At 42.3% G+C, this 23887-nt stretch overlaps 1 protein-coding gene across 5 annotated transcripts in view; it reads left to right on the top strand.

The window, feature by feature from the left end:
- The window catches only part of DOCK4 (dedicator of cytokinesis 4), a 262514-nt gene that overhangs the window by 102406 nt on the left and 136221 nt on the right, over positions 1-23887 (top strand). For all 5 annotated transcript variants that reach the window (XM_081211364.1, XM_081211362.1, XM_081211361.1 and 2 more), the window contains exons 7-8: positions 2290-2374; positions 3182-3333. In XM_081211364.1, the coding sequence (XP_081067490.1) occupies positions 2290-2374; positions 3182-3333 (237 nt within the window). The remainder of the gene's footprint in view (positions 1-2289; positions 2375-3181; positions 3334-23887) is intronic.

Here is a 23887-nt window from a genome sequence, read left to right as displayed (position 1 = left end):
ACCGCCACCTATTTGGGAAATGAAAAATTCATACTGTTATGTGTTGACGCTGAATGTGATCTGAATGTTGCCAGGTAAGCCTCCCACTGATCTTGACAGCACCTTGCAGGGTTTGAAAAAACTAACCAGCTCATCTCCATTCTAGACACGACGCTGTAGGAAAAAATAAACACAGTGGGCTTCTCTCATCTCAAAATTATTTGGGACAATGGCAACAGAGGCTGAAAGCACCTAGGCAGTTGCATTAAAGTTCAGGATTATGTTCTTGCAGGGAACTGATAGGACTAAAGTTTCTTAGGGAAGTTTTTAATGTTTGATATTTTACTGTGATTGATGCTTTAATTTGTTGGAAGCTGCCCAGAGTGGCTGGGGCAACCCAGTCAAATGGGAAGCATCCAGGTATACAATGATAATGATGACTATGAGAGGTGCCCACTATCGGGAACCTGTTTTGTGCTTTCTTTGCAAATGAATGGGTGCTTAAGCTGTAAAGCAACTGTAAAAGCAACTGGCTCATCCATTCTAAAGATGCAACAAAAAATAAAATTAAAAAAACCCAAATGTACCCCTGTTTCTATGCCATTGTTGTAAGCGCTTCTGTATTATCTCCTTCCTGTGTTGTCATCTATGGGGATTGCTCTGCTAGGGTTTGTTGCCTTTGTCTGAGCACATAACACGTAAGGGGCTTGCATGAGAATCGATCATTTACTGCAGTGCACATTAAGCTAGAGAGCAGGCAGAGAGTGAATAGAATATGGAATAGAATATGGGTGGCAGTAGAGTATATGTGGTCGTATTTCACAGGGGCTGAGACTGGAGATAAATCCAGATAATAAACCATGCATAGGGATGCCCTATATGAAAGCAGAAAGTTTTGCGCAGATTTTGCCTCTTCCTAGAAGCGGTTTGCTCACCAGTTGTTTTAGAGGCAAGGCGGCAGGCGTCTGTACATATTCCTGGGAGAGCTTTAATCTTCTAAATTAAAGGAGCTGCTTGTACAATTTGCAAACCAAAGATACTTAAGTGTTTCTGATGCATCGCAAGATTAGGCAGGTGAGTTATTCAGATTTATGCCATCTGCTACCTGATTATTTCTTCCTCGGCATTTGTTGCACCACTTGCAGAATGAAGCCTGGATAAAATAACTGGCACATTCAGAGGCCTTGCAGCCTCCTTTCTCAGTGCAGCCCCTTAGACAGCCTCCCAAATTGGGCCTCTCTAGGAACCTGTTCATGGAGGGCTATAGCTGGGGAGTAATCCTCGGTGTACTGGAAGACAGAGATCTCCCCTCATGCAAATAAGCACATTGTATCCAAGTTTTAGAAACTAGAGCAGAAAAAAGATATAGGACAAACAGGGACTGCCTATATCCTGCAGGGTTGCAAAGAGCTGATAAAGCTTTGAATCTGAATCCCACACCAAAAGCTAAAAAATGTTTCCAAAACGTATATTGTTATCATTTCCGCCCTGGCAATCATGACCTGATACTCTCCTCCATTACATATTGTGCTACTTTCTTATAATAGAAGGATAGACTTGTTGAGTTGGAAGAGATCCCGAGGGCCATCTAGTTCAACTAGGGATTTCAACTATTAACGTCTAATGTCATTATTTGACATCTAATGTCCTTGTTTTGACATTTGCAATCCAGTATTTTACATCCAAAATAAGTGCTAGATTAGAAAATAATTAAGTGTACGACTGCATGCAAATACTTTGAACATTAGGGTGGGGTATTGTTTAGAGAGTTTTTTTCCGGCTGGGGCAATATTTAGTTTTGAATATGCATTTATTATCCGACTTAACATTGGTGTATTTTGTTGTCAGACTTGGTCATGAATTCTCAGCAAGTTGTTTAACTCTGTTGGACATTTGTTCCTATGAGATGTTTTCGTTAGTGCATCGCTTATACGACTACTTAAATTTTCTTAGGTTTTGTAATGGTTGCAGAATTGTGTGAAACGTTTTGATGTTGTGAATCACCTTGATCATGGTTTCCTGTGGGAAATCAGCATGCAAATAAATGATGCTGGCCAACCATTAAAAGCTCTATATAAATGGGATTAATAATAATTGTTTCTAATAATATTGCACTGGATGCATGTTTTGCAATCATGTGGAACAAAGTGCTTATTTATTTATTCATTTCATTTCATTTCATTTCATTTCTATACCGCCTGCCTCTTTTGCAGCTGTCAATGGATAAAGAGAATAAGAGATCCTAACAATGCTTTTAGAAGGTTCTAGCCAATGTCCTTTACCAACCAGACTTTCCATATTCCCTTGCAGACAACTAGGACTTGACTTGGTACCAAGAAAGGAATATGCTATGGTGGATCCAGAGGAGATCAGTATTACAGAGTTGTATAGGCTGGTACGTAAATTTCCACTTTCCAGTTCTCTAAGCTTGCAATCCTATACACCAGGGATGGGGACCAAATAGAAGTCTCCATGCCTCCTTAACTGACCCTCTGGAATTTTCCAACGCTACGCCCATTTCCCCAGGCCAGACCACTTTTCAGTCCTGCTTCACCCCCTCCATGAGTGTTCTTGCCTGGTTGGGAAGCTTCCAATCAACTCTGATAATGCCTCTTGCTTTCTTGTAAGCTACCATGTGTTCATTGGAGTAAGGATGGGATATAAAGTAAAAAGGGAGTGAATAAACTGAACCTCACTATTTACTAGATGCAGCAATTGGTGAACAAGCTCAGCCAAAACATTTCAATCTTTTTCCAGTATTACCTAATGAAAAATCAAATGCACATCACTGATGACTGAGGTTAGAAATAAGATCTGGTGGAGAAAAATTATGTTTCAGGCAAGAGAAAGGTAAAAGTAAAGGGACACCTGACCATTAGGTCCAGTCGTGGCCGACTCTGGGGTTGCGGCGCTCATCTCGCTTTATTGGCCAAGGGAGCCGGCGTACAGCTTTCGTGTCATGTGGCCAGCATGACTAAGCCACTTCTGGCGAACCAGAGCAGCACACGGGAATGCCGTTTACCTTCCTACCGGAGTGATACCTATTTATCTACTTGCACTTTGACGTGCTTTCGAACTGCTAGGTTGGCAGGACAGGCAAGAGAACGTAACCTTATTTTCAGCATTAGTCTATGGTATGCTGAATTTTATAAAATACAAAATTGCAACCTGACTGTGTATTTCTGTTGATGGCCATATGTAGATGGAGCACCGTCATCGCAAGAAAGACACACCTGTCCCAGCAAGCAGCCACCACCTCTTCGTTCAGATGAAGAGTCTGATGTGTTCCAACTTGGGAGAAGAACTAGAAGTCATCTTCTCACTCTTTGATAGCAAAGAGAACCGACCAATCAGGTAGTTTCATTGAAGAAAGCAAAAATGTTCCTTCATGCATTCTTGTCTTCATTTTGAGAACAAAGAAATTTTGCCTTGCATGTATTGACTCTTGGGTCTTAGGGAACCCATAAATGTAATCCCGAATTTGTATTTTTATTGCTGTTGTCTAACTTTTTGAATTGGAGTCTGAGCCACTGAACACATTGATCCAGTTGGTATATGAACATAGGTGGCTACTTGTTTTCCTTACTGGAAACGACCACTGATGGATACATGGGGTGATCAACACATGGGTGTTCAGCTCCAATTTTTAACGTGGTTCTATTTCATCTTATTTATCTAGATATTTCTATATCACCATTTGCCATTGTTGCCTCTGGTTACTGTTGATTTGCCATCTAGTTTTCCTTTGCTGCTGCTGCTTCTCCTTCCTTAATCAGTTGGATAATTGATCCCAACAAAGTTGTGAGTTGCATAGCAAGTAAGGTGTCTTTGTGATGTTGTGCAGTTCAATTAGGCTGAATAAATGTCACTACGGGCAAATGAGTGACACCACTGATTCCAGATTAGTCATCGCGGTGATTGCGACAGGTCAGAGCTCAAAGTGAACAGGATGATATAACAAATGCTAAATACCAATCAGATTTTGCCCTGATGTGATAGAGGACAGGTGAATTCAGTGTTGGGTTAGAGCAAGTCGGTGATGAAATGTTGTCAAGGCAAGCAATTTTTCAGTGCTGCTGATTTTCATGAATTGCTTTCAGCACAGCCCTGTGCTCAGTTTCATTGACATCAATGGGATATCTTCCTGAAAACATTGTTAGGATTAGCCTTTATTCAGCCACATCTGAATCCAACCATTACCAGACATACAGTATCACTATCTAATCACTCAATGATACAAAGTTTTGTGTTGACGGGGGCTGATAAATTCATTGCAAGGTGTTTACTTTCTTACGTATGGCAAGTGCTGCTTAGTTTTACTTAAAACCCACCTTTACATTAATACATCAAAATTTGCTAGATCAAAATTCCTGGAAATAGCAGTTTTGAATAGCTAGCTAACCAAAGTGACTGTTTTCCGTACACTATAAAAACCTGCGAAAATGGCTCTTTCCTTCCTGCCAAGCTATACTTTTCGAAGGTGAAGAAATGTATCACCATTATGTTATGAAGAGAGAAGAAAAGAGACCAGATTATATGGCACAGAGGTTATTTCCAGAGTGCAGGGCAGCCTATGCTGGCTGGGACTGTTGTGCAAAGCTACTGAAGGACACCAGGTTGGCAAAAGCTCGTGTTGGGAAATCCATAATTCTTGCCAAGCTCTGCTCCCTCTGCATTAAAAGCCATTAGTGGAATTTACGCTGCATTACAGCCACTACCTGCTGAGATTCCCCCCCCCCAACCCACCCCCAGATTTGTTTATAATGGATATGTGCTTGTGTGATTTTTGGAAGTAAGACAGAGTCTTTGAGTTGTAAATAAATAAATCACTGGCTGTCTGAAGACAGAATGCCCATTATTAACATATTAGACTAAGCCTCCGTCTCTTATCCATTGTTGCACTCAAAACTACTCAGGATTTAGAACCACGAGGTCTATAAAATAGAATCAAAACCACAGGCATGCTTCCCTAATCCGTTCTTTGTCAAAGCAATGGCAGTAAGCTTGTTCAGCTTTCTTGTTAACAGCAAACTTTGCCGCTGTATCTTGTTCACTAATCATCCTCCAAACTATTGTAAGGAAATATATTTTACATTTTTTAAAAAATTGTCAGCTTCGTTTTATATATATATTTCAAAAAGAAGTCACAGAATATTTGTAGGAACAAAGCCTGGACTCCAAAAAGCTGCATGGCTGCTCCCAGTTGGATTGTTGATTATTTTCCTTTGAACAGCAGGCTCCAAGACCATATCGCAAACTGCTTTTGAAACTCCCCTAAGCTTCAAAAGGGATTTGCCGTGCAGCAGGGAGGATGCCATTTGAGAAATACAAGACATTAGCTTGGGCATGTGGAACTATTTGTGCTTTTGTTTTGGACTGTGCTCCTCTAACACACAATTTCCCAGATAGATTTTTTAACTTCTTAAAAGTACACCCCAAATTCTGATTTCCTCAGCATCTTAGTTTGTTCTGGTTTCTGGAGATCTTTCAGGGTGGCTACCTGCGGCAGGGCTCTGAGCTGAACCAGATGAGTTGAGGTGTGCCACTGGTAATAATAATAATAATAATAATAATAATAATAATAATAATTATTATTATTATTATTATTATTATTATTATTATTATTATTATTATTATTATTATTATTTCCTGTGTAAGAATCAGTACTTCAGACTTCACTCCTATGCCTGCCCACTTCACTGGGCAGGTTGACAGATTGTGCCATCCTTGACCAGGATATTTGAGGATACTGTGGTCTATTGTGATTTATAACTCTTAATACAAAAAGTATAAAGAGGCTGTTGAAATTTTAGCCCTTCGTTTTTAATTTAAAAAACAACAAACCTTGCTGACTACACTATTTGTAACCATTTTCTTTCTTTGGATAATGTTCTTTAAACAATCTGGAAATGCTTTATTGCATGGGTAGGCAAACTAAGGCCTAGGGGGCAGATCCGGCCCAATCACCTTCTAAATCCAGTCCGCAGACGGTCTGGGAACCAGTGTGTAGAATGTGCCCTTTTATTTAAAAGGCACCTCTGGGTTGTTTGTGGGGCCTGCATGGTGTTTTTACATGAGCAGAATGTGTGCTTTTATTTAAAACACATCTCTGGGTTATTTGTGGGGCATAGGAATTTGTTCATTTTTTCCCTTCAAAATATAGTCCACCCCCCCATAAGGTCTGAGTGACAGTGGGCCGGCCCCCTACTGAAAAAGTTTGCTGACCCCAGCTTTATTGTTTTGAGAATTGAGGGAGGAACCATGCAAAAAAAATTTTTTTTTCATAAAAAGGAAAACAAGCTTCACTAATATTGAAAGGAAAAGGTGGCTTAATATATGGTTTCCAAAAGAGACACGAAGCCGTCTAGCCCCAGGCTGTAGTGAAAACCTGTAATTTCATCAGACTGTATTGTGGTATGCATGGAGACACTTAGCAGCTGGGTCCCTCTGACTGCAGAAAAAGAAAGCAGAGAGACAGATTGTGATTCATGTGAGAACAGCAAATGGGGCTGTTGCCTTCTCCTGTTTAAAGATGCAGGCATATATCACACGGACACAATTTATGGTTTAGTCTTTGACCTACGAAAGAGGGAATGAAATACTTTCTTCTACCACTGGCACAAGTGTAATGGAGCAAATGAAACGCCTCAGCCAGGCCAGTAATGTGCCAGGGAGCTGACGGAAAGCAAATCATGTGTGCGAAGAGCCAGCAAGGATGTGTTGCCACGTGGAAGCCTCTTTTCTTTTTTTGCCGAAGTCACACTGTATTTACAAAGTATTCAGAGAACCCTCGATTAAAGGGGGCAGTTCAAACTTTCGGCAATATTTAATGATGACTTTCTTATTTGAGGAAGCTTGAGTACACGTTGTCGATTCTTTCATTTTAAATTCTCAGGCAGAAACGCTGATTGTATTAGAAGGCATTTCTGCCTCTTCCCAAGTTTGCTGATGCAGGGGGGAAAAGATAGCTCAAGGTGATATACTTAGTAAAGTTTCTGAAGTTAGGAAATGTGTATATCAAAAGATTAGAAGAGAGGATTTTGTGTATCACTTTGTATGCAGTAGTACCTTGGTTGTTGAACGGCTTGGCTCCCGAACAAATCAGCTGCCGAACGCCGCAAACCCGGAAGTGAGTGTTCCAGTTTGCAAACTTTTTTCGGAAGCTGAACATCCGACGCGGCTTCCAATTGAGTGTAGGAAGCTACTGCAGCCAATTGGAAGCTGCACCTTGGTTTAAGAATGGTTCCGGGAGTCGAACGGACCCCCAGAACAAATTAAGTTCAACAACCAAGGCACCACTGTATCTGCTTCTTCTTAAAGCAACATAGAAAGTGGGTCTGGAGGGATGGAGCAAGCTTGTTTTCTCCTGCTATGGAGGTTAGGACCCAAACCAATGGGTTCAAGTTACAAGAAAGGCGATTCCGTTGAAACATCAGAAAGAGCTTTCTGACAGCACTGTTCAACAGTGGAACAGACTCCCACGAAAGGTGGTGGTTTCCTTGGAGGTTTTTAAGCATAGGTTGGATGGCCATCTGTCATGTATGAGCTTGTTGAGATTCCTGCTTTGCGGTGGTTGGATCTGATGACCTTCAGGGTCCCTTCGAACCCTACAATTCTATGATTCCATGTGTCTTAGGTTGGATGATTGTTTGCACTACAGCAGGAGCAGAGAGCCTGTGATCCTCCCAGTGTTGCTAGACTACAACTCGCATCAATCCCAACCATTTGCCTCATGGACAGGGACTGATGGGAGGTGGAACCCAACAATGTCTGAAGGATCTGAGGTTCTCCACCTGGGAGTCACACGTAGATGCTGCAGAAATATCGTGCGGTGTAGATGGTAGCATGAATCCGGTGGTAATAGGTAGGCATCTGCCCTCAAAACACTGCTGCCATGAGAGTAGAAAGGCAGCTGCATAGGCAATTCATGAAGATGGACAATGGACCATGGACCAGTTTGGGATGAACACTTTCTGCATGACAACCGCAAAGTAGTGCCACTCAGTACTGATGGGGGCACTGCCACTTATGCAAACCAATGCCTGCTAATTATTAAAATAAATGTCTACCTCCTTTGGTGTTAACATTCTTACTAAACACATTTAGCATTTAACGTAACTGCAGTGGTAATTACAATGTAGGTTTATGTGGAACATAACAGTTGCTAATTAATGAGGCTTTTTTACAAGAAAGAAATATTATGCTAAGCTTAATAACTACTGCCAAGTCTTTATGCTCCTTAAATCTTGAACACTGCAATCATTTGTAGTGTACATGTGAGGACCGTGAGACCACGGCTGTTTTCAAAGTCCTTTTGATCATAGTGGGAAGAGAGCTAACCATGTGTTGTGTGTTGCAGCTGAAATGAATGTGACCCAAATGAACTAGGACTGAGTCATGTCCTAAGACAGAGATAGTTCTGCTCATTAGTTCAAATCACACATGAAGATCCAAAGGATATTACACTCTTTTAAGCTCCACAACTGCTAAGAATAATGGATTCTTCAGATTATCCCACTGAAGTCTGAAGGATGCAGCGATGCTTCTGTTTTTCTGTAACAGAGAGTGCTGGTTTAATTGAAATGTACATAGTTCATATCCTGCAAGTGTCCCAGAAAAACTGGGGTATCTTGTTTTTTATTGTGAGAGAACAGTGGTCATTTGGGTTGCTGTGATCTCTCGGGATTTCATGATACAATTCCTCCCCCCGCCCTTTTCAGGGCCACAATTTTGTGTAGTGCCATGCCCGAAAAAGTGCTGGGGGAACCATGGTGCGAAATCACGGCAGTCAAAATGGCTGCCATTCCCTTGCAACAAAAAACAAGAAGATAGTATCCTGGATTTTGGCTTCAAAGTCTTGAAGGATATGCATAGTCATAAATACATACAGCCCATTGCCCTTCTGGTGGAATTATCTATATGAATTTAAAAACCTTCTGTTGTTTTAAATGTGCACCTGCAATGATGTAAGCAAATTATGTGGTCTATGGATTTTTGTGACATTTAGTTCCAGCATTTACTGGAATAAACATCTACTATAAAATCCTATGTAGTTTTGAAATACACATATTTTCCTCAGGTAATGTAGATGTTGCCTTTAATAAACTGCTGATATATAAAACATAAGCTGACACCAGAACCTATTTTACCATCTGCAATACATTGAGGTAGTTTGACCACAGCCTTGCTTGAGGGCCCAATTACTGCATTTCTCAGATAAGACTGATTCTTTAATCAAACCTGCATTGATTTTTTTTTTATCAGATCTTCAACAAATTCTGCTTATCTCTGTGCATTTTCAGAAACCCCACAAGAGGCAAAGTCAAGATTACATGGCCATGGAAAAGAATAAAAGTCATTTGCCATCTGCAATACATTGTATTTAAAATTATGATTTATTATCTACAATGCATTTTTTTAGCATTGCAAGTAGTACAGTCTTTGTATACCGGCAGCCTTTGCTTCTGTTTCAGTTGTATAGGGAGCAGAGCAGACACACAATAAGAAAATGATGTATTTGGGGTTGATTGCTGACTGTGGTTGAAATGGAAATTGACCTTAGATTTTTCGGATGCAGATATTATCGACTAGTAGAGCTTTCACGTTAAAGCATGAAGAATAGCATATAATTCTTGTCCAATTTTATTTTATTTTATTCTTGGTAGATTTACAAAAGAAAAATAAAACAACAACAACACACCGATAAAAATTTTTTAGGGCGAGGCAGCATTAGATGCAGACACACAAAAAAAGACTCCTTGCACTTGGTGGTTGGTGCTTGATGAGCCTGCCAGTTGGCTGAATTCTACTCAGTTGCAGCAAGTGGAGAGAAAACGGGCATAAGAATATAAATCTAGAAGCAATAACTCAGTGATGAGACCTAGGATTTTAGCTAGTAAATGAATCTGCATAGATTGCCCCCCCCCCAATTGTTAATGCATTCAATGCAACAACTAGCAACCCATTAAACTCTAAAGGCCTGACTTAAAAGGCTCAATGTTAGCCATCGCTTCTGGAAATTTGCTGTAGTCTGGGCAAGGGGTTTCTTGCCTTTTCAAGCAAAATTTTGCTCCCAAGTACTAAAAAATAATTTATGTAATTTCTCCCAAGTAACATGAATAACTAGCTTGGAAATTCCTGGGCACTGACTGTGAAAGATGCTGCCGTGATAAGATTTTCTGCTCTATGTGTGTATTCCAGGTCTGTGTCAATATGATATCAGACTCCTATTACAGCTGACTGACGGTTCCTGGCTCCTTCAATGTCAGGTTAATCTGCTGCTCTCTGTCAACTTAAACACTGTTTCTTTCATATATCACCTTGCCCGCAAATGCACACAGATATATCATCCATATAGACAGAGAACAAGATTTATTACGGCTGCATCAATGCATTTTATTCTGTCTCAAAGAACTAACTTTGTTGTTTTAATATCTTCCTCTTAATACCTTTTTCGAGCTCTTGCTACTTAAAATTGAAACTTGATTTTTCTTCTCCTAGCTTTATTCTTTTGTTTTGTTTTAGATTAAGCTATTCTGATGTTTAAGGGACACGGGTGGCACTGAGGGTTAAACCACAGAGTCTAGGACTTGCTGATCAGAAGGTCGGCGGTTCGAATCCCCGTGATGGGGTGAGCTCCCGTTGCTCAGACCCTGCTCCTGTCAACCTAGCAGTTCGAACACGTCAAAGTGCAAGTAGATAGATAGGTATCCGGTGGGAAGGTAAACGGCGTTTCCGTACGCTGCTCTGGTTTGCCAGAAGTGGCTTAGTCATGCTGGCCACATGACCCGCAAGCTGTACGCCGGCTCCCTCGGCCAATAAAGCAAGATGAGCGCCGCAACCCCAGAGTCGGTCACGACTGGACCTAATGGTCAGGGGTCCCTTTGCCTTTACCTTATTCTGATGCTAGCACTTCTGTTCATATAACAGATGAACCACATGGGCTGAGGTATGTCAAGAAGCAGAGTCAAGGGTAGGTCAGCAATAAAAAGTACAGTGTCAGTGAAGGTAACTCTTTATTCAAAGAAGCTAAAACAGTGCAGGCCTAGTAATCCTGACAGCTCTTCCTAGTAGGTCTTGCTCCAATGAGGCAGTTACGAGGACTGTCAAACAGCTCTTACTGTCAGAAAGTTACAGATAGGTAGCCGTGTTGGTCTGCCATAGTCAAAATAAAAAAATTCCTTCCAGTAGCACCTTAAAGACCAACTAAGTTAGTTCTTGGTATGAGCTTTCGTGTGCATATTATCTGTATCTGAAGAAGTGTGCATGCATACGAAAGCTCATACCAAGAACTAACTTAGTTGGTCTTTAAGGTGCTACTGGAAGGATTTTTTTTATTTTGTCAGAAAGTTTTTCCTGAAGTTTAGTCGGAATCTTCTTTCTTGTAACTTGGGGCTGAAGCCCAGAGCCTCACAGTCTGGCCCCCATCCCCACTGACCACTCAGGGAATGGCAGGTGAGGTCATCTGGGTGACATGAATCTGCTGGTTACCACAGCAACCATTCTTATTTTTAAATATGTTTTATAGTTGGAGGAGGACTGGCCTGATGTGTGCCTGGCTACAGATGCTCATTTTAGTATTATTTACTTTAAAGTACCTTACAGTTTAGAGGGACGCAGGCGGCGCTGTGGGTAAACCACAGAGCCTAGGACTTGCTCATCAGAAGGTCGGCAGTTTGAATCCCTGCGACGGGGTGAGCTCCCGTTGCTTGGTCACATCTCCTGCCAACCTAGCAGTTCGAAAGCACGTCAAGTGCAAGTAGATAAATAGGTAGATAAATAGGGTACCGCTCCGGCGGGAAGGTAAATAGCATTTCCGTGTGCTGCTCTGGTTTGCCAGAAGCGGCTTAGTCATGCTGGCTACATGACCTGGAAGCTGTACGCTGGCTCCCTCGGCCAGTAAAGCGAAATGAGCGCCGCAACCCCAGAGTCGGTCACGACTGGACCTAATGGTCAGAGGTCCTTTACCTTTTACCTTACAGTTTTGGAATAACAAAATGGTGCTTATTCCTAAACATGTTTATAGTCAGGACAGCAGAAGCAAACCTGTTTTCCTCCTGTGTCCATGATGATGCTATAATTGATGTGAGTTTAAAGTTGCATATGCTCAAAGTGTTTTTTTCATTAGGGTTGGCATACTGTGTGCTTTTGTTGTTGTTGTTTTGCTCTAACATAGCAGGAATGTAAAAGCTTGAAATTGTGGAGGGCAGGGAGAGAAAGAGAAATGCTAAAGGTTTGTCTCACAGCGGAAGTAAGATCTCCATTAGCAGTAAGTCCAGGGTCTACAGTAAAATTACCTATCTGCACAAGAGGCATTCAGTTTATTCAGCACTGCTTTGAATAGAGGGAGGAACAGGGAATTCCCACAGGCTGCTTAACGCTGTTTCAGTAGGCCCAAGCTCAATTGCCTGATGGCTCGGAGGTCTGGGCAGGGTACTATTCCTTCAAGGAAGCAGTTCCCCAGCAAAAGTGGCACATGGTGTGAGGTAAAAGTGTGTCTTGGCTGGAAAATGCCAACACCCTTCCTTGCATGCTTTTCTACTCCGCTTGGTAGGTAATGTTTTGTGAACTTCTGTTTGCAAACCTTTGGTGAGATACCCACACATGCATTCAGCATGAGCGGTAAATAGGTTTAGAGCAGTAAATATGCTTAGAAAAACATATTTAGGGGGAAAAGAAAGGCAAGTAGTTTCTTGAGCAGCAAGCTCAGTCTCACAGAATGTGTTGCTGGGGAAATGGCACTCTGTGCCGCAGTGGAAAAGAAACAGCAATCGATTTCGAAGGTGGCATTTTCTCAGCCTTAGCTCTGAAGTTTAGTTTATTAAATTTATTAATTGCTTCCCACAAGCAGTGTAAGCCCTGAAGTGATTTACAGAAATGAAGTAAAATACAGAGAATGTAATGTGCAATATGCTGCAGTCTTGCTGATTGGCCCGTGCCTATAAATTTTTTGTTTTGTTTTCAAATCCCTGACATGGCAGTAAGCCACACAATTAGCATAATGTATAGTTAGGCCTCTGGGACGCGGGTGGCGCAGTGGGTTAAACCACACAGCCTAGGGCTCGACGATCACAAAGTCGGTGGTTCAAATCCCCGCGGCGGGGTGAGCTCCCGTTGCTCGGTCCCTGCTCCTGCCAACCTAGCAGCTTGAAAGCACAAAGTGCAAGTAGATAAATAGGTATCACTCCGGCGGGAAGGTAAACGGTGTTTCCGTGCACTGCTCTGGTTCGCCAGAAGCAGCTTAGTTATGCTGGCCACATGACCCGAAAGCTGTATGCCGGCTCCCTCAGCCAATAAAGCGAGATGAGCGCCGCAACCCCAGAGTCATCTGCGACTGGACCTAATGGTCAGTGGTCCCTTTACCTTTACCTATAGTTAAGCCACTAGATGTTCTCTGCACATATAAGAGTTGTACTGGATCAGACCAGTCTATTCCGTAGCACTCTCCTTGGGTTACATGAGCTTCAGGTTACATATGCTTCAGGTTACAGACTCCGCTAACCCAGAAATATTACCTCAGGTTAAGAACTTTGCTTCAGGATGAGAACAGAAATCGTGCTTCGGCAGTGCGGCGGCAGCAGCAGGAGGCCCCATTAGTTAAAGTGGTGCTTCAGGTTAAGAACAGTCTCAGGTTAAGAACGGACTTCCGGAACGAATTAAGTACTTAACCCGAGGTACCACTGTACTTTGATTTGCAGTCCTAGAATGAGTGGGAGGGTGTGATCTTGCTATATATACACATAAAGGTTTTGTGGGCCCAGAGGCACATTGGGAATCTGAAAAAGTGTCATGAGCACAATAAAATACATGTTTCACAGCAGAAAAACTGGTGATGTTTAGGAGCTCCCCGTTTCTGAAAGAAAACACAGGCAAAATATATGCACCCCCAAAAAAACCCAACAATTAAAAACAGATGAAAAAAGCCCCAGTCAGCACCCCAATCCCAACTCCTCAGTTAACAATCCCCACCCAAATAACTCAAGGGGCAGTGTAAGCATTGTGTGTATGTGTGTGATTGCTGTGGTGTCTACAACCACCCTATTGGGAACCCTGGATTTAAAGCAGTGTTTGCCAAAGTGTGTGATACCGTCCCCTGGGGGTGCTGGAATGATTCAGGGTGGTGGTGGTAACCTTGGGTGCAACTGAGGGGCACTGAATAAAAATAAGGGGGCAGTGGAAGCATAAAGAAGGAAGAGAAGAAAATTTTGATAAACTGTTTGTACATGCTTCATTTATTGTGTAATGGCACTTAACCACCAGGTTGGCTGCACTTGTGGGATGGTGACAACGCCTCCCCTGGATCCAGCAGTCGTGCTTGAGGCAAAGGGTTTCCTTCAGGCCCAGGAAGTAGATTGCAGCTTGCCTGCCTATTTGGCTAATGGCAGGCAGGCTGCAGCGCTGGCCCTGCCCCTGGAACAGTGCGGACTGAGTTCACTCTGATCATACTAGATTTCCTGGGGGGGGGGCAGTGCTGAGTAATTTTTTTCTCTCTCCTGAAAAAGGGGTGGTAGGCCAATTAAGTTTCGGAATCTGTGATCTAAAGTGTGCACAAATACATCTTTAAACATCTGTGCACATGAAATCTTGCTCAATCAGGGTTCCCATAGACCAGTGTTTCTCAACCTTTTCCTGACCATGGCATCCTTCCAACCTTATTTCCTTCCTCCTCTGTCCTACCAGCGGAAAGGTAGCTATTTTGTTTGTAAACAGAACATGTTTTATTTATAATTATATAACTTATATAATTTCACCTGTGGCCCCCTTGGAATATCCTGGGGGGCAGTGCCAGATTTACGTATAAGCCAAACAAGCTATAGCTTAGGGCCTCGCTCTCTTGGGGGGTCCCCAAAAAATTTAAAGGGAAAAAACCTGGATGTACATTTCCAAAATATAAGATAAAAAACAAATAAAATAAAACCTACATACAGCAACAGTGTTTTGTGTTCTATAGGCTCCTATGATGTAAATAATGGGCTAGCCTGCTAGCCTGCTCCCTAAAATATCACTGGTTTGCTCATTTCTATATATAGGGTGCCTACATTCTGCATGGACTGGATGCATGGCAACATGTGCAAATGGCGTTAGATACCTATTAGGTTCATAAATTACAATATAGCATATATTCAACACAAAAAAACCAGTGACAATTTGTTGTTGACAAAGGACAGCTGTACCAGTAGCTTAGGGCCTCATCAAACCTAAATCCGGCTTGCTGGGGGGTCCCAAGGGGCCATATCCACCCCCCCAGTTGAGAAACACTGCCATAGACATATATACAACTTAAAGATAGCTACAGTGGTGCCCCGCAAGACGAATGCCTCGCAAGACGGAAAACTCGCTAGACGAAAGAGTTTTCCGTTTTGGAGGTGCTTCACAAAACGAATTTCCTATGGGCTTGCTTCGCAAGACGACAATGTCTTATGAGTTCCTGCTGGTTTTTTCCCCTCCCCCCCTTTTCTAAGCCGCTAAGCCACTTATCAGCTGATCCGATCAGCAGATAAGCCGCTAAAAGCCGCTAATAGCGCTAATCCACTAATCCTTCAATGGGCTTGCTTCGCAAGACGAAAAAAACGCTAGACGAAGAGAATCACAGAACGGATTCTTTTCGTCTTGCGAGGCACCACTGTATCTGTTTGTTATTCATACTTCACATGTTTGCTGAGGAAAGCAGCAATACACACATAGCAAACATGTTTGCTGTGTAAAATGTTTCGGTGCCATCCATCAGGCCCTCTTGCCCGAGACGTAGCTGCATATGTCAGGGCTGAGCTTAATTAAACTGATTGGGGAGACTTGTTTGGAAGCTTCTGTTTTGTTTTACTAACTGCAGGTAAGCTATTTCTGGCAGCTCCTCTTGGTAGTTGTCAGCATCTGTAGTGTAAGCAGACATGATTTATAGAGTGTGAAAGAGGAGCTAGGTGGATATGCGATATTCTTTGTCTCAGCTGCTTAGTCAAAAACCTCCTGGTACTTCCTGTCTTTTCTCCCCAAACCACAAAATTGTGTTCTGATGCTCTTGTTGGACAAAAAGGGCTCATTCGTTTGGTTTTGACCTACGGGCAGTGGTCCATTTTCGTAGTGATTTTTTTGCAGGGAATTTGCAGAAATTTGAATATTCTGTTGCATGGGGAAGATGCCTTTCACAAAGGAGATGAAATATGGACCTTAATTGAGATTCATGGAGAAGGGGGAAATCTTACAGCTCAAAGCAGTGACCCATATTTTTCATGCCTGATTTATGCTCCAGCAAATTGCAAAGTAGCCTACACCGGCTTTCCTGTTTGCGGTTGACACTTTGAATCCCCTAGTGGGAGGAAGAGTAGCACGGCATGCTTATCCTTTACGTCATGGAACCCCTTTATCGCATGATGTTCTCCTATACAATGCATAGGGATGGACTGTGTCATAGCCTACCAGCAACCTCAAAACATTTACTGGTCTCACTCTCCTGGCCTCCATGTGTTCAGCATAAAGTGACAACAGTCTGTGTATGTAGAGAGTCTGTCATTCCCTACCAACATGGAGATGTTGGAGCCTGGACCAGCAGGCATATTAGATAGTGTCACCGATATGCTCTGGTGATATTTACTATTCCGAATTTCGGTTTCTGCTTCATTCACACAGCCAGTGTGGTGTAGTGGTTAAGAGCGGTAGTCACGTAATCTGGGAAACCGGGTTCGTGTCTCCGCTCCTCCACATGCAGCTGCTGGGTGACCTTGGGCCAGTCACACTTCTTTGAAGTCTCTCAGCCTCACTCACCTCACAGAGTGTTTGTTGTGGGGGAGGAAGGGAAAGGAGAATGTTAGCCACTTTGAGACTCCTGAAGGGGAGTGAAAGGCGGGATATCAAATCCAAACAACTCCTCCTCCTCCTCTTCTTCTTCTTCTTCTTCTTCTTCTTCTTCTTCTTCTTCATTTCATATTCTCCATAGCAGACACTGTCACCCCAATTCATTCATTAGAAATCATTTAAACAGTAGCCAAAGCAGAAGTGCATTTTTTTGGTGCCGAGTAACAGTTACAAAGTAAAAAGATTTATTTTACTTTTTTTGCACCAAAGCATATTGGGAAGAAGTATTTCTTTGTTGCATTATGCCATTGTGTGACCTGAGCCCTTTCCCTCTTGGTGGTTTAGTGTTATGTCAAACCCCAGTTTGCTGTGGTTTATTTGAAACGCCTTCAAACTATCAGTTATGTTAAAACAAGCCATTGGTAAGATTAACCATAGCTTTGGGTTGGGAGGTAATGATAACGATGGTTAATAAAGAAACAGTCACATCACGATAAGTCATTATTTGTCTGAGTCCAGTTCCAAGCTAATGTCTTTCCCTGGGGTCATATCCATTGTGAATGCCACTTTTGAACAGGGCTTCAGTTTGTTTTCCTCCCTTTGCGCCACACAAAATATGCTCTGGAGTGTCTGCCCTGACTTCCACTCATGGGACTCTCAGCTTGATTATTACCAAGACTCTCAGCTTGATTATTACCAAGAGGGGTACAAAACTCTGCTTTCAGAATTGTGTGATGGATCTGCGGTTTATTGGATCTGCTGCATGCCAGCCTAGAAGGACCACGCCCATGACCTGTTTAGGGTTTATGGAACTGAATCCACCCCCTTTACCTTCTTTTCAGGCAAATGAATTGGCATAGTACCAAAACCGGTCAAAATACAGTAAGATTTTCTTGTAGGCTAAGAGCAAAGGCCCATCTGGTCTATCAGTCAGTATTCTGTAGTAGCCAATCAGAGGTCTATGGAAAGATCTGACAGGTTATGAGGAGGTAACTAAAACCCAAGCATCTGAAAATCACTAATCACTTCTTTTTATCATGTGCTGCTCCCTGATACAAGTTGTTCCTATTTATTCTAATATCCATTAATATTTCTATTGTCATTCAATCTGTACATTCCTCTTTAGTCACAAAGCAATAAATTACAGAAGTTAGTCATGCAGTGCATGAAAAAAATGTTTTCTTCTCTGTGTTGTGAACCTACTGCAAATGTCATTTGATGACCCTGAGATCTACTACTTTGAGATGGAAAATATTTTCTCCTTTGTCCTCCAGACTGTTAATTTTATGAGCTTTTATAAAGCTATGCTCCATCTTCATGACCCATAAACGTAATCTTTCTGTGGTTGAGCAACTCAAACTGCACATCGTACTAAAAACTTAGGTACATTAGATGTGCTACTTGGATTTGTAAGTGAACATTGGATGGATATTTGTAATAGAAAGAGAGAATAAAAATGGCAAGGGGATTTATTCATTCTGGTTAGTCTGAATATAATTACTGAATTGTTGCCGGGACTGTAGGAGCTTAATTACAAATTGAAAAATAAATTGCATAAACCTGCTCACAGCAGGTTTCGTTATAAAGAGTGAACGAGGTCAAACATGATAGGGCTGGTTAGATGAAGAATTAGAGCTTCTTAAAGATGCTTCTCCGTGATAATATCCCACGGAGCTATGTTACTCAGACAACATAACCACACGTGGACACGGGATTGCACGGGTCTCTTGGTTCCGTGGGATTTTACTTTTATTTTGAAACAGAGTTTAAAAATACAGGCAACAGTACACACATACATGCACCAATGTGAGATTATGAAAGGAGATGATACACATCTAAACAATTCCACTAGCATAAGGACGTTTAGCTGTGCAATGAAGATAAGAATGTAAGAAATCCGCTCCACTTCCCAGTGGGGAGGAGTTGCGGTGGACCACGTGGCTACCCACTCCCCACTGGGGGTGGGAGATTTGTCCCTCGTTGCCCGGGAGATCCCGGCCACGTCAGAGCCCAGCCAGCCAATCCGCTGGCTGGGGGCGTGGCGCGGCCAGGACAGTTTAAACTGAGGAGTGAGCTGGAGGACTTCCTCTTGGCTTGCTTCCTCAATCACCCGCCCTCCCTATATGCAAGTTAGGCACTGGCCTTGCTATGGACTTTGGTTGGTTGCCTTGGTTGTTCCAGGGGCCTGGTAGGAATTTTTCCACTTGGCAAATTGGCACTGGCCACCTGGTTTTCGCCTACCTCGTAGCAATCGCCACAACTTTGTTAGGGTTGTTAGGCGTTGTTTGACCTTGTGTGGGGGAGGTGAGGTGTGGCCATCACCTGCCCCTCCATGCTTAAGGGTATTCTATTAAAGGAATCCGGGGGTGTTGATCTTCTCCGAAGCCCAGTTGGGGGCTAGGGCCATGACATGACCCCGATGGGAACACCAGGGGGAGCTCGAGTTGGTTCGCAACGACAGGGCTCCCCTTCCCGGTGGTTTACCCTTCCCGGACTTCCTGCGCAGCGGGCAGGAGTCAGATATAGTCGGGTCCAATCAATGCCTAAGCCAATACCGCTCACATTCTGTAATTCAATAAAGCTGTGGCCAAATTTGCCCAATAACATAAACCTAATATCTGTGTCCTTGTGTGAGTTATTTTCCAACGAGGGGGTGGCCGCTGGGTCTCGACACGCAAGAACCACTGGCCCCATCTAGTCCATCTAGCCCCATCCTGCTCTCCCAGTGGCCGACCAGATACCTACAGGGTTCCTGCAAGCAGGACGTAAGTGCAACGCCGCTCTTCCCTCCTGTGGTTTCTAGCAGCTGGTATTTAGAGGGACATTGCCTCCAACAGTGGAGGTAGGACATAGCCTTCATGGTTAGTAGAATTTGTCCAGTTCTCTCTTGTTCTTCAGCCTTTCTCCTGGAAGGAATAAGGAATCCTTTTGTTGACCAGCTTGCATTCATTTCTTCAGGGTTTCTCCCTTCCCTGCCCCACCACCACCTTTCTTCTACTCAGTTGGACTGTGTATACCATATTTCACCTGTCACTTGTTTAGGAGCCTGGATGACATTATTGTAAAGGAAATAATTTGTTCTTCCTGCAAATATCTGATTGGGAAAGGATTGGGTGATTCACTTTGGGCAGCTATAGGGAAAACCCAATTTGCTTTGCTTTTGAAGTTTTTTTCAGGGTCAGTATTGTGAGTGCCACATTTGTTAACAAAGACCTCTTAAGGTTGCAGTCCTGTTCTTGATTACCTTGGATCAATCTATTGTAAACTCAACAGGCTTTATTCCTGAACAGACTTGCATAGGATTGTACTATAATTTCTTTCAAACAAAATAGGTTTAGAAACTTACTTGCTTAACCATAAGGTTAGCCTGTATAAACAATTCTGTTGTATGTGAAATTTCCTATTATTTCAGTTACATGTAACCAAAACTTTATTTTTGGCCTGCTTTAAAAAATAAAATAGAAAGAGGTCATTTTTACATGATTTAGGATTATGTTTCTCTGCTGCATTTTTCAGTTGTGGAAACTGAACATCCTGTTTCTTCTCCTACGATCTTACTGCATTCAAAATAGAAATGAAGGTCTTAGCACTGCAACACTAGTGAACAGAGAACTATAAATATTGCCTTGCAGTATTTTAGTATTTTTTACTCTGAATTATGTTTGCTTAGCCTGGCTGTGGGTGGTTTAGAGGAAAAGAAATCATGCTTGCTTGTAGCAACCATATTTGCAAGTGAGAAATTTGATCAGGAAAGGGTTGATATGCACTGGATTGTGTATTTCCTCTCTCCACTATGCACACACACTTGTTGAAGTGCTGGCTGGTGGAAACATTTCCTGTTGCATTTTGTCGCTGTATAGATTTTCTGAATTGCTGATGCTATTCTTAAAATTATATTGTAACATTAGGCTTTATTAGGCTTCTGTAATTTTATTGCCTCCCCGAATTGTACTGTTGGTTTTTAATGTTGCATCGTGCCTCGGCTGCCTTCAGGCAGAGAGGCTGTCAATTAAATTCCTTAAATGAAAAAAGGTAAGCAGCAGAAGGGGGGAAAGAGGTATTGGAAGCAAAGCAAAGGTCTTACTAAATTCGACATGGGCTCCGTTCAGAGGTCAAAACATCTTTGGGTAGCATAGGAGCCAACTCCTAGGGGCTGTGGGGGCTTTGGCCCCCACAATAAAATAGTTGAGGGGGCTGAGCCCCCACAAAGTTGATAAGCATTCCCATTCAAATGGTGCATGTGCACAGCATCATGTGATCAGTTATGTGGGGCAGGGCTTTCCTGGGTCCCCACAATCCCACAATATTTTATTCACGTTGGCACACCTGTTGGGTAGCCTTGTCTTCATGCCTCATCTTTGAAACATAGCATGTTGTTAATAAACTGAAGCATATTTGCTCACACACACGCCCACCAAAACACAACTCAGAACTGGTGAAGGCTAACAGAAGCATGCATGCTTACTCTTTCTCCATGCCCACCTGGGGGGTTGAATCTCTGAACAGGCTGGGGCCACAAAGATGATCAAGTGCACTTCTGTTGTCTTTTCCTACCTTAGAACCATGAACAGGTTCTGGGTGCATGAAAGCTTGCCTCTGCTACTAGCTAGGGTTGTCATCATCGTCAACAACAACAACAAGAATAATAACAATTTTATTATTTATATATCACCCATCTGAGCGGGTTGCCCCAGCCATGCTGGGCGGCTTCCAACAAATACAAAAGCATAATAAAAACTTCCTGATACAGGGCTGCCTTCAGATGTCTTCTAAAGGTTGTGTAGTTACACATTTGCTGTGCGGGAAACACTGATGAAATGTCGGTGTTTCCCTTGGCAGTTGTAATGTATGGAGCTGCCTTCAGCAGCCGCAAGTTGGCATGGAAGTCTGTTAACTGATGTTATTTCTGGAGCTGATTCTACTTCTGCGGCTTATCACAACCCCTTAAGCTGTTCTGTTATCCAGCCATAACTCTCTCCTCAGCATTCTTTTCATCCTCTGTGTCTTGTAATTGGTGTTAATTTGGTGATGTAATCAAGGTTCACATTTGCACTTTAGCAACCCAGCGGGTCAGGGAGCAAGGCAGAACCAGCGATAAAAGACTCAAGGTTGTAACTGAAGCAAATCAATCATTGTTGATAGACAGTGCTTTTCAGAGAACAATATTCATACAGAGTATAATTAGCTTTGCAAAAAAGAAAAGCAATGTAAGGGGGGGGGATGTACTGTAGCAATGAAGTGCTTAGATAATAATGTGGATTAAGAATGGCGCAAGATTAGCAACAATCAGTCGGAGTTTAGTATTGCTTTCTCCTATCCTAACCAAAGATTTGGCCTCTCTGCAGTCCACCTAATTATCAAACATAATTTCTAAGTTTTGCACCATATACTAATTTGCACGTTTTCTAACACACCTGGCTCATTTATTTGTATCCCACCTTTCCATAGTAAACCATGCTCAAGGCGGCTCACAACAATAACAAAATGTAGCAATATGAGTCATGAACAATAGAGCAATGAAAATACCTCATATTGATTAATATACCATATAATTAAACAATCCACTGGTAATTCATAATAAGGTCTAACAATAAACACACGGTGTCACTCAGAAAGAAGCAAAAGTAATGCATATCCACAACTAAAACTTGACGCCAGCATCAAACCTCCCCCTTCCCTAAGCAAGAGATGCAGCCTCTGTAGCTGGAGTCTGCCCTTTCAAGCCAGGTGACTAGACAAAAACAAGACACACTAAAACTTTGGAATAAATGGTTGCCAAGCCAGAGCAGTAGGTCACAGATATTGTTGTCCTCAGCTGGGTGAGAGTGCAAGAAGAAGGCAGAAGAGAGCAATGAAAGGAGTCGCTGAATGAACATCCTTTATTCCAACTGGGAACAGAACCAGCATTTTTTCTCCTTTACAACCCTTTCATTACTTACATTCTCTGTTGAGATACAGAAGGCACTCCCTATCCACAGGTGCACCAATTCCTAGAGCCCGAGCCCCCTCAATACGTGCATGACTTCTCACGCATGACATTGCATGGCGTCACATATGGGCCTTGTCAATCCTCTGACGAAGATGGCACCTCTGCCTATCCATACTTTGTTGAAATAACTGAAGGTATTTTTGTTTTGACAGACTTTCCCAGCTGAATGAAAATGTATTAGCCCCAGCATTGGTACTATTTTTAAACCTATCTTTTGGTGCCTGTTTTCAGTAGCATTTAAAAAATAATTATAGCCTTAATATATGTTTGTAAATCGCCTTGAGAGGAATGTAAAACACGATCCATAAATAAATAATAAAAATTCTATTTTCTCTGATGATGTTATGGTTCCACAGTCGCTAAGATGTCATTGTCATTATCTTTAGCATCTTCACACATATGATGTTTACTTTAACCCCATCAGGTTCTCATCCCCCAAGATGCCAATTTCTCACATAACTACTGTTTCTGTGATCCAGCAACAGTCCCAAGCAGCTTGCCCAAAAAGACTTGTCTTTTTCCAGCATTGTCATCCATTTCAGCCCATCATCATTGCTCTCACATTTGCTGAAATTGGCTAAAATTGATGGTTCCTTAGGCCTAGGAAGGACAAGCTTAACAGTTGGTTTTGATTTTCTCTATAAAATGAGTGGTAAAAAAAAATCAAAACATGTTGTTTAGACAGGAGGTGCCAAGTAGATGCATCGTTATTGCTGTTGCTGAGGAATAAAAGGACAGATTGTGAAGTGAGAGAGAGAGAAAGAAATAGGGAAAGAGTGCTGTGCTGTCTTGCTGCTAAAACTTATCTTTAACTTTGACATGTTTTGGCCATGAACTATGAATGCTGACTTAAAGGAAACCAAAGCCAGTAAGGGATGCCATACCTATCCCACCCATCTGGTTAGTAAAGGAAACAGTTTTTGAATCATAGAATCATAAAATAGTAGAGCTGGAAAGGACCACAAAGTTCATTTAGTCCAACGCACTGCAATTTAGGAATCTTTTGCCCAAAGTGGGGCTTGAACACACACCCCTGAGATTAAAAGTCTCATGTTTCACCGGCTGAGCTATCTTGCTCGCTTTTTTAAAGAGGGCACGTATTGCAGTGAGACCTGGACAACCAACACCCTG

This window comes from Podarcis bocagei, assembly GCF_964188305.1.
Source record: "Podarcis bocagei genome assembly, chromosome: 10".
NCBI classification, from domain to species: domain Eukaryota; kingdom Metazoa; phylum Chordata; class Lepidosauria; order Squamata; family Lacertidae; genus Podarcis; species Podarcis bocagei.
This window is presented reverse-complemented; position numbering and strand designations above follow the sequence as displayed.